Raw genomic sequence first — 14990 nt, 5'->3', positions numbered from 1 at the left:
TTCTCCTTTACAAGTCTATATAAAATATTTGACCCCCGAGGCGGGCCATATTTGATCCTAGGGAGATAATTTGAACAATCTTGGAAGAGGATTACAAGATGATGCTACATACCAAATAATAAAACCCTGTGGTTTTGGACAAGAAGATTTTTAAAGCTTTTCCTTTTGAGTACCACGGCAACCTGTACGCAATTCAATTCTTTGAATAATTTTGCCTGGTGGTTTAGGAGATGTTGCTTAAATGACGTAGACCGATCACAATAGCTCACCCAGAACCTTTGGCTCGGGTGAGCTAAAAAGATAAACTATCAAATTATTCAGAAATACTGCCTTAATTGGAGTAAAAGGCATAAAAAGTCCGGCATCACTGAAATGGTATTCGTACCGAATTCTTTTCTAAACCTATTTTTCAGCAACTTTGGTGCAAACAAACACTGATGCCAGTCAGTTTTTAGCGGCTTAAGTTCAGCCTTTTCGGCACATTTCAGAAGTTATAACTCAAGTTCAACGTTTAGTCTCATGTTTTCATTTTCATTATCATTTTTGTAAGAGCAGATCTAAGTTTGAGGACAATGTAAGAGGTTTTCTTTTTGGTTTGTCTGGGTAAACGTTACACCAACATGATTATAGGCAATTGTCGAGATAATCTTATATGAATACAAAAAATGTAAAAGTTGTGCTCGACATGTCATCTTGGGTTTGCGCATGATACGTTGTCCCATCATTGGGAACATTTGTGCCAAGTAATATCAAAATACCTTGATGAATGACATATTTATGGACTAGACACGGAAGTCACACGGACGGAGGAACGAAATGACGGAATGCCGGACGGACACAGACAGACAGACGGACGGAAAGTCGCAATTCTATATGCCCACGACTGGTTTTAAACCATGAGAGGACTCACAAAGATCTGTACTTTTTACTTTTCATACTCCTGTGGTCCTGCGCTTATATTTTATAGTGTGACTCAAGTATATGGTTTTCAACAATGAACGAAAGTTCTTACTAAATAAATGATAGAGCCCATTCTTTTACTTGAATGAGTCAGTTGTATTAACCATTAGATAAATTTTTAAGAATGATTCTGACAGTATATTACCATTTAGTATTCTATCCATTGAGCAACGTTAATTGATACATCAACATTTGATAAAAGATGCGTCCTTTTTTCTACCTAATGTTTTAAACAGAACTACTTACTTGAAGGTTGTCGTATCATATCCATTTCAAATTCATATTTGAATTGTAGAGCTATATATTTATCGTCGACATAGGAAACGAAATGAGCCGTTTTCTGAAAATAGGAATATAGAACCGTAACTGCAAAGCCGTAACTCACAAAAACTGGGACGATTTTGTGTTGCATCAAATAATTCTATGTACTGACAATATTCGTATTAGAAATCACCCTTGTTACCCGGATAATACAAAATGATGTGATAACTCCAACATGCCATAAAATGGCCGATCAACGATTTTGAAAATTTCACGTTTTTCGGTAAGTTGCTGTGGCTTGATAAGTGATTTTAACCCCCAGATGTTGCAAAAAGAACGAATGGCGATTTGTTTCCATGGAACTCGGACTATTTTACTGTATTTTTGTGAATACAATACACAATATGTTAAATAGTTTACAAAAACCATGTAAGTTTAGTTTGAAAAATCATAAAAAATATTTAAAATTGTTGTGCATGCTTGTAATTCACAGTATTTACGACTCTACCATTTCACTATCTGTCATAGTTTACAGTAAGTTGTCTTTTGCCGTTTTAATGTCAAAACCATTTATATTGATCTGTGTATGAAAAATGGATAATAGCCAAAAATGACCATGGATAATGCCCTACATGCGTTGTGTTTGAAAGTGGATAATAGCCAAAATTGATTTTTTTCATTGACATCCCATAATAGATTGATAAATTTGATAAATTACTTTGTAACAACATGATGATATGAGCATACACCTTCCTGGTATCAAGTACACATGTGCATATGTATTATTTCCCCCCGCTGTCCCTTTTTACCCCACGGTCTCCATATTCCATATAAAATACCTACATGTATTTGATTGTCAACTACCTTTTATAATCACTAATAGCACAAACCCTGTTCACATTCTGAATACCTAGGTGTACATATTGGTACACCAAGACCTCTTTTACTGACCACTTGTATAATACATTGCATTGAGCATGTTACATTTCATGCGTATACTTATCTAATATACAAAATTGTACCTTAAGAACAGCATATGCAAATATCAAACTAAACTTACACAAAAAATAAACGCAACAATTATATTTCCTCACCATTTCGTTTTAAGAGCATACATCAATACTTATATTCCATATTTCGCATATTTCGCTTCCGGTCATCTGAATGGCGCTGCACAAAATGCTCGTGAACCTCGTGCTATTTTACCACGAGGCGAATCAATACAAACTTTGCTGTGTATAATTCAACGCCAATTAGGCGTGACTTAACCGCTATTTTCGGTGTTTACCGCAGTATTGTTATGACCTAAAAGTGCAGATAAGCCTCGATGCATAAAGTTGATCTATACATTGCCTCATTTACAAGGAGTATACTCAACACCGATTAAATTCCTTATTCAAATACCAAGGCTAAATATGGCAGAGTGAAATCGAATTTTGGGATTCTTAACCGGTGGAATTTCACAGATACAATGTTTCAAAATTAACAATTTCGACGTTAGTTGAACGTGTTAACATTACAGTTACAGCTGGTGACCGTCCACGTTCAGTTGCACCGCGTCTGACAAGCATACGTCAAGATAATATAATACGTCAACGTCATTTACGTGACAGCTTTGTGACGTCGCAATCCACGTCACATGTTGTAATTGGAAATCCCGGGCGACCAATTTACCGTGACACAGTCATAAATTGTTTGCGCAAACGCAGGATTCATTTCCGTCGTCCAACTCGATGTCAGGCTCTTGTCATCGTCAAGAAAAGCAACGCTGGGCTCTAAATAACCGACGACGTCAGTGGGGAACTGTTGTATTTAGCGACGAATCAAGATTTAATCTCCATCACACTGACTCATAGGTCAGAATATACAGACGCCGCAACAAACGTTTCGCAAATAACTGTGTGCGTGAGGTTTATCCGTACAATGGTGACAGAGTCATAGTATGGGCAACAATAAATTCCACCTTCAAGTCCACCCTTGTATAGGCTGTCAAACAGAGAAATGCATTATTATACGCATTATTGACTGCACTGACGTTGAAGCATGGAAAGAAATATGATCTCAGACGATATTCATTTTTTGATGATAAAATTGTTTTCTGTTATGTTTACTTTGATTACACATATAAATTTGTATGGCTAAACATCAGTAGGTTATAAATATTGACTATTACAATACTTGTTACGTTTCTTTTTCGTGTTAGTTTACGATGTTGACTATTATCCATATAACATTTTGGGCTTTATCTTCGAAATTTCTGTGAACACTTTGGTCAGTATCAATCGACTAATACATATGCTTATATATTTGTAAATTTGGGTTATTTGATCTAAGATAAAAACTTCCTAACATGTTCATATCATTGTTTATATATTAACTGAAAATTACAAAATAACATTCATTACCGAAAGTCCATTAAATGAGGTTGACAACGGTTTGAATCGCCAAACTCGTTCTCAAAAGCAAAATGTAAACATTGTTAAAGGGTTTCCAAAGTGAATAATATGTCCCATATGCAAATTGTTTAGTGCAAATGGTACAGCTTGTAAACTATTTTGAATCAGTTATAACACTTTAAACGATCAGAATGAGTAATTAGAAAATATTGAAATAAACAATGTCCTTACCAAGTTTGACAGTTCATCCAGTTTGTAGAATTTTGGAATTATCATATCATTTCGTTTTATCCGGGTAACAAGGGTGGAAATGTGAATTCGACATATTCATGATATTTCATAAAGTATTAAACTCAAATTTGATTTTAATTAAAGAAAGCATTTTTGTTATAGCGTTAACTTTGGATATTTCGTTAGTTATTAATAAAAGATATTTTACATAGAAGCGATTTAGGGTTTGTGTTTATTTACATTTTTGTACTGCAAACTTGGGATTAAAATGGAATTACACAAGGAAAACAAAACAATAAATACGAGTAGTCGTAAAATTTGGATTCTATGTTTTTGCATGTAATACTGAAAAATTTGGTATACAGCGACAGTGCCTTCACGTTTTACTTCAATGAGACAAACTACAAGACCCATTTTACATCTATTTGCAAACATTCTCAAACAAGCGAGGAAAATAATATTACCAACTTCAGGCCGCAAGCACTTTTTGATATGATCATTACTGTAACGGTCTGTTATATTTTTCTAAGTTACTGTTAGACCATTAATACATGAAATTTTGATGAATAATTGAGGAAAGACCTACACTGGAACTTTATATGGAAATCCTAGTGACATTGAGAAATCCTGTGCTGTGAACTGATCTTTACAAGTATAGATACTCTTACCTTATAAACTTGCCATACTGGTGTGAATTGATTAGAACTGATCATTTATATATAAAAACCACAATTACATTGCGCCATAGTTTTATAAGTGTTGGTATACCTTACATTGTACCGTACTCAGTATACCGGGTTTTATCCTAAGAATAGGATTGGTTGATCCCCTTTGTTGCGTATTCGCCTTTGCAGTTAATAAATAGATCGAAGTTCGTCAGTGTTTTCTCCTTAATAGCGTTGTGAAATACCTGCTTGCCTTTTTGACAGAAATGTATCAATCTTCTCAGATTTCATTGTTACAAAACGTTTCACACGGAAATGTTTGAAATCCACCCACTTCAATATTTCTTATAATATTTCTATTTATATTCTACCCAGGAACAATTCATGATCTGAATTTATTTGTAATTCATCATTGTTAAACACCAGAAATCTATCAACTACCGTTGTTCTATGCAATTTATCGATCATTTTCTTATTCATTTTTCGTGCTGCATTTCATTAAGGCTGCTGAAATTCTGGATTTCGGCCTCGGAAAACATTGTATCACTTGCTGGTTTTCAGGATTTATCTGTTTTGATTGGTCGATTGCAAATCAAAACGTTTATTAAAGCCGGTAAGAAATCCTGGCTAGCACTTCGGTCCTGACCTTCTAAAGCGTCACATAAAAGTGCAACAACCGCTTACTATAAATTAAACTTTGATAAAATTAAAAAAAAACTGTTTATAAGAATTTTTAATCTAAATGTATGAAGGAGCACTGTTGTTAATATATGAAAAGATAACTGTAACCTATAGTAAAAGTACTTTTAAACTTGTTAAGAAATCTTCATTAATTTTCTAAGAATTCAAACACGTGTTTATAATGGCATCAGAAGCAAGGATGGTATAAATATTTACCATTCTACGATACGGACCAAACACCTGTAGACTACTTCCATCCATCCATCCGGTTTAATATAGTACAATAGAAAGATTCAATACTTGTCTTTTTGTGGAAAATAAGAAGTATCAAAGCAATGACAAATATCTATAGTTATACTTATGTACAAGGACAGTAAGATTACTAAATAATAGCAGAATATTCTGACTCGGAAGTTGATTTCAACCTAACCAAAGAAATAAAATCACTTGCCCCTCATCTATGTGGGTTCAAGTCTCACTCGAGGAGTTGAATTCTTCATGTGAGGAAGCCAGGTCATACAACAGAAATAATGGGTGTAGGGCGCCTACACCAGTATATCCTACGGTATCAATGCCAAAGATCCTAGCTTTAAACTTAAAACATTTAATGGTAATGAAACTTTTGAAGAATTCATAGACCATTTTGAAGTTAGTGTCGCATAAGGATACTTGTATTTTAGAAGTACATGTGTATAAATTTAGCTTTGCGCTCTTGTATGACTGGTAAAGCTCACACATTTTTGTCACGTCTACCATCTGATGTAAAGAATTATTGTCGCATTCGGGTAGAAGCTCTGAAAAACAGGTTTGCAAATCAAGGTGACCAACCTGTTTTGGTATCCACTCTTAAAGGCAGAAAACGTGGACCTACTGAATCTATTGCTTCATACACTGATGCTATCTCAGGATTATTATGATCTTCTGCCCGTTCACTGACAAGGACTGACAACACCCATCTACTGCAACAACTGTCTTCCAGGCTTGAGCGTCAGTCCAGAAGTCAGCGTCGAGTGATCCAAACCAATCCATCCCAAAGACGTTGTTTCAAGTGTGATGCCACCGGTCACCTTATGCGGACCTGTCCTTAAAGCACTACTTCTCCTGCATCATCGACTAGATTGAACACTCAACGTGGCATCAAGCAACATAATGACACAGGCGTAGGATCTGTACCGCAAGCTGTTGAAAATTGAAACACACTCCTTTCAGTGCCAGAAGACGATGCAGACAGTTTTATTGCCAGTGATGACCGGGTTCAAAGTCAGGAAAACATCAGTCCGTTGGGTGTTTAGGCCGTGAGCTAACGGACAGCATTTCTGAAAAGCCTGAAAATTCTATTTCTAATGCAGAATCTAAACAAATAAACAATGTAGGGGTAATATGGAACAATGGTCTTTATATAGGTTGTAATTTGTGCGGTGTTCACGCAAAATTTCTCATTGACAGAAGAGGAACTACATGTTTAATATCAAACCATCTATTCTCAAATATCTGAGTACAATAAATCTTCATTACAGAAATATAAAAGTTCTGTTCAAGAATGTTAATGGGAACAATGTTAAGGTTCATTGTAAAAATAAATTAAACATAAAAATGGGTAACTTTTCATTTGACCAAATATTTATTGCATGTGACATGTTGCCAGATGGAAATTTAGGTAAAGATTTTCTTATGAAGCACATTAAATCTACTGATCTAGAAAAGCATATACTTAATACTGCTGACGGTTCTATACAGTCATGGACTTGTGCTACCTCTAACAAATGTCAGGTGTGTCGAGAAACTGTTACGGGGAAAGTGGTTGTACCTGCACGTATGTCCATGTGGTTCAATTTTGACATATCTAACAAAAACGTTATCTCTGAAGTTTTACTTTTTTAATCAAACAGTCATGTTCATTTATTTCCGAATGAAAGACAATATCTCAAGAATTTTATGATAGAGTAACAACATGTTTTTGCTAAAAACACTGATGACCTAGGTTGTACTAACTTAATTCAATACCGCATAAACGTCCAAGGAGCTAAACCTATTCCCCAAGATCCTCGAAGGCTACCTATTGCAAAACGTGATTTCTAGCGCGCTGAAATTGAAAATATACTAGCTAATGGCCTAATTGAACTCAGCATTGGGGAGTGTAACAGTCCCGTACTTTTGTTAACTCAACCTGATGGCTGCACAATGTTGGCAGAGGACTACCGTAAATTAAGTGATGTTGTGAAAAAAGATTTCCCAACCTCAATGATAGACGAGTGTCTCGATGCCTTTGACAGCTGCACCTATTTCAGCTTCATGTTCACGCAATTACCAATAGCTCCAGAAGACCACGATAAAACAGCTATTGCCACGACGATGGGGTTATTCCAGTTCCCTCGATTACTATACGGGCTTGTTACAGCACTGTCTGAGTTCAGCCGAACTGTAATACGGTCTATAATGGCGCGAATGTTAAGTATACATGGACGATATTATTGTCCGATGTTCTAAAGTTTAATCAAGCCTCATAAGACTTGAGCATGTGTTCCAAAGGTTACGCGCTGCAAATCTGAAACTAAAGCCAAAGAAATGCACTTCTTTCAAAAATCGGTAAAAGAACTCGATCTTATTGTAGTGCCCTAGGAATGGGAGACCGTCTTTTATCATCTGTTTATACTTTAAATGTCAGTGTCACATAGTTTATGTACATGTACGATACATTACCGGTGTTTTTTATTGAGAGGATTTAATCTGTTTTTAATGATATTTCATGTTATCTAATGTGGCAGTCACTTTGATTTCTATGTTAGGAACTGATTTAAACCACTACTCATGCCTGTCACCTCATTTTATTGATGTAAATGCTGTTTATTTTTACGACACATGTTGTCGATTTATACTGTCAGCCATTTGTCGCTTTGCATTGTGGTTAGTGACGTCATAAAGGTCATATTTGTTTGTGAAGTTTTATGTCAAAATTCGAGTCATTTTTAACTTCAGATCAGTTTTTCACACTTTCTGTACAAGGATCGGAGAAGACAATGTAAGGGTTACGTAATTTAATCTTTATTCTTTTGATTCATAGTAATTTTCATGCAAGTTTAATAGAATTTAATGGTTTAATCATTGTTTAAAGTGAGGGCATGCATGTTTTCATCCGGCATATTTTTATGGCGGATTCTGTCAAACCCGCAGTTTTTTGTGACGGATTCCCTCAGCCTGCAGGGATCCGGCGGATTATTATGTTGGTTTTCCCTCACTTTTTCTTGTGTGATTGCCGGATTTTTGGAGAGTATATAACGGTTCCCACTCAGATTTTCGAGGACATCGACCTCTTTGGCTTTAGGGTAAACATAGATTATTTCATTATTTTTTTTAGTAATAATTTCATTGAAAACTTGGATTAAGTTAGGCATTTGTTCAATTTAAGTGCATTTTGGACATTTTTGAGAGGTAAATTTTTGCTTTTGATCAAAATTAGTATTTTTAAGTGGGAAACCTTGTAGACTCTTTTTATTAATTTTGACCATTGTTTTAAGCACTGACAGACTTTTAATCCATACTTTGTGCATTTGTGCCATTAATTTATTGATATTTGCTCATCCATTTTATTATCCTGACTGATACTTTGTTAGGGGAATTTATTAAAATAAATTCTTTGTGTTGAATTGAAAGTGATCTTAGTCTTCTGTTAAAGTTTACTTAAAGACAATCCCCACCCCCCCCCCCCCCCCCACACACTTAAAAGTTTCCCTTTATTTTACCGAAGTCCAGCCTTGGTTTAATGGAGTAGTTGAGTCAACAAGGTCCAGTCTTGTTGCTGAATTATTGTGATTGTGAATTGTCCGTCCGTCTGTCTCATAATTGTAACACGGTCATCTCGTGGAGCTCACCGGAGCACTACATTTTCTTGGTGTCAGAAGTGGGATCTGTTTTTTCGTTTAACAGATCCAGTGATCGGACCATATCATGATGTTACGGAGACGATACCCGAATAGGCAAGCAGATGTGGAGACGCAGTCAGAGTTAGAGTGTGACCCAGGGGAGGAGCATGAGAATGAAGGCAATGCAATTGCGGATAGGGAACTGGATGAAAGGTCTGAGAACAATTGTGAGGATGCTGAGTTGCAGGGAGATGTAGCCCAGCAGCATGGTAATATAGGGAGACCTGACAGTTGAGTTGGTGTTTCAGAGACAGGCGAAGCCTCTGAAGATATGCGGGCGTTCCTCCAAGGTTTGTCGAGAAACATGGGTCATTTTACTGGAGTACTGCAGGAAGTAGTGACTGTCCTACATAAAAAAGACAGTGGCTGCCATTCGGGTGGACAAAATTGCAATGATCAAAATATTGATAATAATGTAAATGATAATTTTTCATTACAGGATTCAAGAGGTGTAGCATCTAGAACAAGGATGTTGGGACATCACGGAGAATTGGAACAGAGGAACACACAGGAGTTTCCAAGTTTTTCACATATGGAAAGGGGTGATCTTGGTCTGAGGCAGGGACGGAGTGATACTTCTGAACAGGAAGCCAGGAACAATCGGGAACTTAGACAGAAGAATATTAAGGTACCTCCATTCAATGGTAAGGAAGATTGGAAGGTATGGCGGAACCGATTTGAAGTAATTGCGCGTAGACAGCGTTGGACTGATGAAGAAAAACTTGATAATCTGTTACCTAGGTTAGAGGGTGCAGCAGTTGAGTTTGTTTTTGCTCAGTTGCCTCATCATATTTTATATAACTATGATAGGTTAGTAGGGGAGTTAACTAACAGGTGTAGGGTTGTTGAAACTCCCAAAACTTTTGCAGTTTATTTCAGCACTAGGTCTCAAAGACAAGGGAAGTCAGTTGAAGAATATGCTGCGGATCTGAAGCGTTTTATATGACAAGGCTCATGGATATATGGATGCTAGAATCAGACAAGAGGATCTCGTTAGAAGATTTTTGGATGGACTTTGGGATGAGGATGCCAAGTTTGAGGTGGAGTACCACAAGGAGCCGGAAACTATTGATGAGGCAGTCTATCATGTCGTTAATTTTATGAAAACTAAGGGACGTCCTTTGAAAACAGAAAGCGTTCAATTGGTATCAAAATGCACAAAAAACACGATCATAATTACAGATAAATTGAATGGGCGAATTAAAAGAAGTTAGGTTCATTCTAATGTTTGAAATCTCAAGGAATTTTAATCGAACTTCAACTTCATACGTTAACTTCGCAAGAGACGTTGAAGGGGAAGGCGAAGGTTGAAATCTCAAACTCTCTATTCTCTCTCGGCTTTATACTTTCAGTTATTTTCATTGAATCTAAGATATGTTTCTCTACTTTCAGTTATTTCCACAGAAGTTAAGATATTCTCTTTCTTTCACACACATAATGTTCCAAACTGTTCATAGATTGTCATTCTAGAACAACTTTGTATGTTTTAATCTTTTATTTGTTTCAGTTTCAGTTTATTGTTCACTTTTCACAAAATACATGTGATTAGAGGTACATGTAATAATCAAGTATGTATAATACACATACAAAAATGTTAACCAGGCTGTAAGGTCAATATCTACATGTTTTATAAGAACAAAGATAAACTATATTGCAGTATAAGGGAACAATTGTGATACAAAAATCTTAAGTAGTGGTACTAAACAATTACAGTTTTATCAGTAAACTACAGCTAGCATTTATTTTCAATATAATTATATATATATATGTATCTTTAAGATTTTAAGGGTTATAAGTTGCCAGGTGGGTTTTTAACGGTTTTCAAAACAGCTGATATGAATCGACTCAAATTGGTCAGTTTTTTAACATCATTCTCAGTCATGATATTCTTTAATGAGATAACATTAACAGGTATTCTTCTTATAAAAGTAAAAAACGTGTTCTATCATCACGAAAATAGGTACATTTAAATATATAGTGGAATTCGTCTCCAATATCGTTCATGTTACATAGGTTACATTTCCTGTTTTGTCTTTCTATACCGAGCCGTCTGTGCTTTTCTACAGGCATATGGCTATTACATAATCTAAAGTTGATAAGTGCTTGGACATACACATTTGGTAAGGAACAATAAAAGTCTTCAAACTTGTAAATTCTATAGTTATAACATTTTGCAGATTCGTTCATATTACTAGCCCAGACTTGTTGATATTGTGCCTTAAGGGAATTTTCAACTAAATTAACTAACATATTTCTGGACCCTGCAAAACTTTGATTATGCCATATATAGCTTAAACCACACTCGTTCAAAATAGTCTTGACATTTTCAAGGCAGCCATATACATGAGTAATATTTGTTACAGAATCATTTAAAAACACTTTATACATAATAGATGACAAATTGTTTCCATTTTCAATCAATTTATACCAAAAAGAAATAATTCTTTTCTTAATCAAAATACTAAGAGGGAATCGACCAAGATCCCCATATAACATAATGTGAGGAGTACTTTTCTTTACATTCAAAATGTGCTTCATAAAATCAGTATGAATTTTTTCAGTCATGCTCAAGTCCCAATAGCCCCACACTTCACTTGCATATAACAATATAGGTACTACCGTGTTATCAAATAGTTTCAATTGACACTCTAATGGTAAACATAGATTTCTAATCTTAGAATATAAGCTAAACAGTGCTTTTCTAGCTTGCTCAACTATATGTTTTTTCGCTTGTACAAACCGTCTGTTTTTTTGAAAATAGGACACCAAGATATTTAAAAGTATCAACAACTTTAAAATGGTGGTTTTGAACATTAATATTTCTTAAACGTCTTGGTCTGTCACCAAAAACTAAAATCTCAGTTGTATTTACATTTATGTCAAGTTTCCATGTATTACAGTAGTTAACAAATGTATCCATTAATGAAATTAGCTCTTGCTCAGTTTTAGCAAAAGAACTGTATCATCTGCATAAAGCAATACAACAAGTTTTAGATATATATCCATGTCAGGTTCACTTATATCAACACTACTACTATTATGATTAAGCATAAAATGTTCTAAATCGTTAAGAAACAAAGCAAATTAAACAGGCGAGAGTTTTTCCCCTTGCCTTACCCCTTGGCTACACTGGAAATAATCAGTTGTATTAATATTTATCAGTAGGCAAGACTTAATGCCGTTGTACATATTCTGGATAACATTGAAAAGTTTACCATTTACGTTGTATTTTACAAGTTTTGACCATAGGCATGCCCTCCATAGTCCAGAGTCAAAGGCCTTTCTAAAATCAATAAATGTACAGAAAAGCTTAGCTTTTTTATGTTTATAGTACTCTGACAACATATGTAAAACGAAAATATTATCAACTGTGCTATGTTGTTTTCTAAAACCAGCTTGATTTTTTAAAAGTAGTTCATTGTCTTCTAGGTACATGGTTAATCGTTCATTAACAATTGCAGTAAACAATTTTCCTAGGCAACTCAACAATGTTATAGGTCTATAGTTTTCTGGCAGTGAACTATCACCTTTATTTTTTGTAAATCGGTATAATAACACCAATGAGCCAAGCCTCTGGTATAATACCAGTATGTAAAATTTTATTAAAAAGTTTAACATATAATGGTGTTAGTTCAGCACTTGAGAGTTTAATAAACTCATTTGTAATATTATCTAATCCACTAGCCTTACCATTTTTTAGTTTTGATTTGACGATGTTAACTTCTAAAATCATGATATCTTTATCTAAATTATTAACAATTTCAATATTTGGGAACTCAACATCGGGCGTAGCCTCGTCGTCATGTATGTTAGAGTTTGCATAGAAACATAGAATCAAACCTGGAAATAACATTTTGATTGATAAAATACAATTTTGATACGAGGGAGTAAACCGGAATAGCCAAAAGTAGGCCGCTGTAATCGACAAGACAATACACGATAAAATCCTTCTTTGTCTATTTAAAAAGTAAATCGTAAAAGTGTTAGAATTGTATTTTACGAAGGTTTTTTTTTCAAAATCCTTTCGCCCAAAAATGTATTTTTGATAGCTAAAATATATATGAAAAATCTGGCTCAACATTCCTGATAAAATATTATAGGAAAACAACGACAAATGAGGTCAGTATTGTAATTACCTCTAAACGTAACTTGTTTATTGAATATGTAAGTGTTTTTCAATATAAGTATCATTTAGGTATTTGTAATTACAGAGAGTTATCGCGAAAATGCCATATATATTTTATATTAAAGACTATGCTAGTCATACTACTATTACTAGTATATAGTGATGATACCATTATTTTCTTGGAATATTATTCAAAAATATTGAAAGTACCTCTGCTCCAACAGATTCTATTAAACTTTCAGTGAAGTTTCTACCTAAGCACGTCTTGTCATTTTCGCCTTTCACTTCCGACATGTTACATGGTATGCATGATGACTTAATTTGCGTAGCGGCTGAGTCGTCTGATCCGGATAACTGCAATCTTAACGCGATAAGTGTTGTTAATAAAAGGAACGCACACAGAAAGGCAAACAGTACTTTATATATACAGTAGTATCTTCTTTTGGTGGCCTGTTGTATGTATTTACCCGGCAGAATATTTGCGTACGAGGCAGAGCCAACACTCTCGTAAATATCGGAGATTGGAGACAGTCGGTGACTCCGGTTTTTGCATGACTCGACATCAATATAATTGTCTGAATTCTCTGAATGTGATCTTATCGTTTCTGTTGAATTCCAAGACATCGATAGAAACTGAGACCCTTTAAAATCTTGATCTTGTAAAGAAGAAATGAATTTCAGTTTCGTCTGTGAACTCAGCGAATCTGAAAGCAGAAGACAGTTGTAGTAAAACAACAGGCCCCCCTCTAAACAGACAACCTAAGGATCATAAAATGTGAGTAGTCCTATTATCAGATTCTCCTGTTTCCTTTATGAGTAAAACCTGAACTTTGTTGCTTCATTTAGACATAAATATAATTGTTTAACCTTAAAAATTGTTTTGCTGTACAGAAAAGATTCTATATTTATATAAAACAAAGTTCTATGCATATAAAATGGGCATGAGAAAAAATGAAAAAAAGAAACATATGCTCTTGTTTTCAGAACCATGTTATCCATTTTCCTATTGTTTTCTGACCACTACTGAAAATATGGCAATTCGAAGTTTACGAATGTCACAAAGTATAAAGAGTTTATAGAGATATACAGTTAAGTACTTTGTATAAATGATCAGACAAGGGGCCTTACTTCCGTTTCAAAACTTTTAACAATATAAGATGAACAAAAAAGATCGATGTAATGATTTATAAGGAATAGGAAATTGGTCAGAATTTTAATTCCAAAACAAAAGAAATGTCCTTTTAGACCTTGCGAGTATTGCTGTAAGAAAAATACAATAAAACCCTTTTGACATTTTTTTCAAGATACCATGTGAATAGGACGTGGAATAAATGGCGAAAGTGACTTCGGAAAAAGTCACAGAATACATTGAATAAAAAGAGGCATATGTAACAGATAGACACGATCTTAATGCCGAATAAGGAATATGGCATTGGAAAATGAAATTAACTGAAATTCAGTGAATTTTTATCAAAAAGTAGGTATATGTGGCTGTTATAAAATAGAGAAAGGAAAAACACAGGTCGCCCAAAACGATATAAATGAAAATGTTGCAGGCTCGGTGTGATATAGCATGTTCGCGGATTGTAGTGGAAATGCGAGATACCGTCAACACCTCTAGCCTCGGTTCGATCAGAACTCAACATAAGCACATATTAGAGGTACACTAATATAATTTAGAGACACACGCAGATGTACTCATACCGCGGTGCACATGGTACATGTACAATTCCATGAACACCGGTGTATG

General features: G+C 34.9%; 1 protein-coding gene across 2 annotated transcripts in view; it reads right to left on the bottom strand.

Moving 5' to 3' along the window:
• The window catches only part of LOC128558691 (uncharacterized), a 67836-nt gene extending 53895 nt beyond the window's left edge, over nt 1–13941 (bottom strand). For both annotated transcript variants that reach the window (XM_053548765.1, XM_053548766.1), the window contains exons 1-2: nt 13451–13941; nt 1207–1300 (exon numbers count right to left, since the gene is read on the bottom strand). In XM_053548765.1, coding sequence (XP_053404740.1) covers nt 1207–1300; nt 13451–13864 — 508 coding nt within the window. In that variant the 5' untranslated portion in view covers nt 13865–13941. The remainder of the gene's footprint in view (nt 1–1206; nt 1301–13450) is intronic.
• Between the last annotated feature and the right edge of the window lie 1049 nt (nt 13942–14990).

The sequence above is a fragment of the Mercenaria mercenaria genome, chromosome 7 (genome assembly GCF_021730395.1).
Source record: "Mercenaria mercenaria strain notata chromosome 7, MADL_Memer_1, whole genome shotgun sequence".
NCBI lineage: Eukaryota > Metazoa > Mollusca > Bivalvia > Venerida > Veneridae > Mercenaria > Mercenaria mercenaria.
Note: the sequence above shows the minus strand (reverse complement) of the source record. Positions and strands in the feature narration are given on the sequence as shown.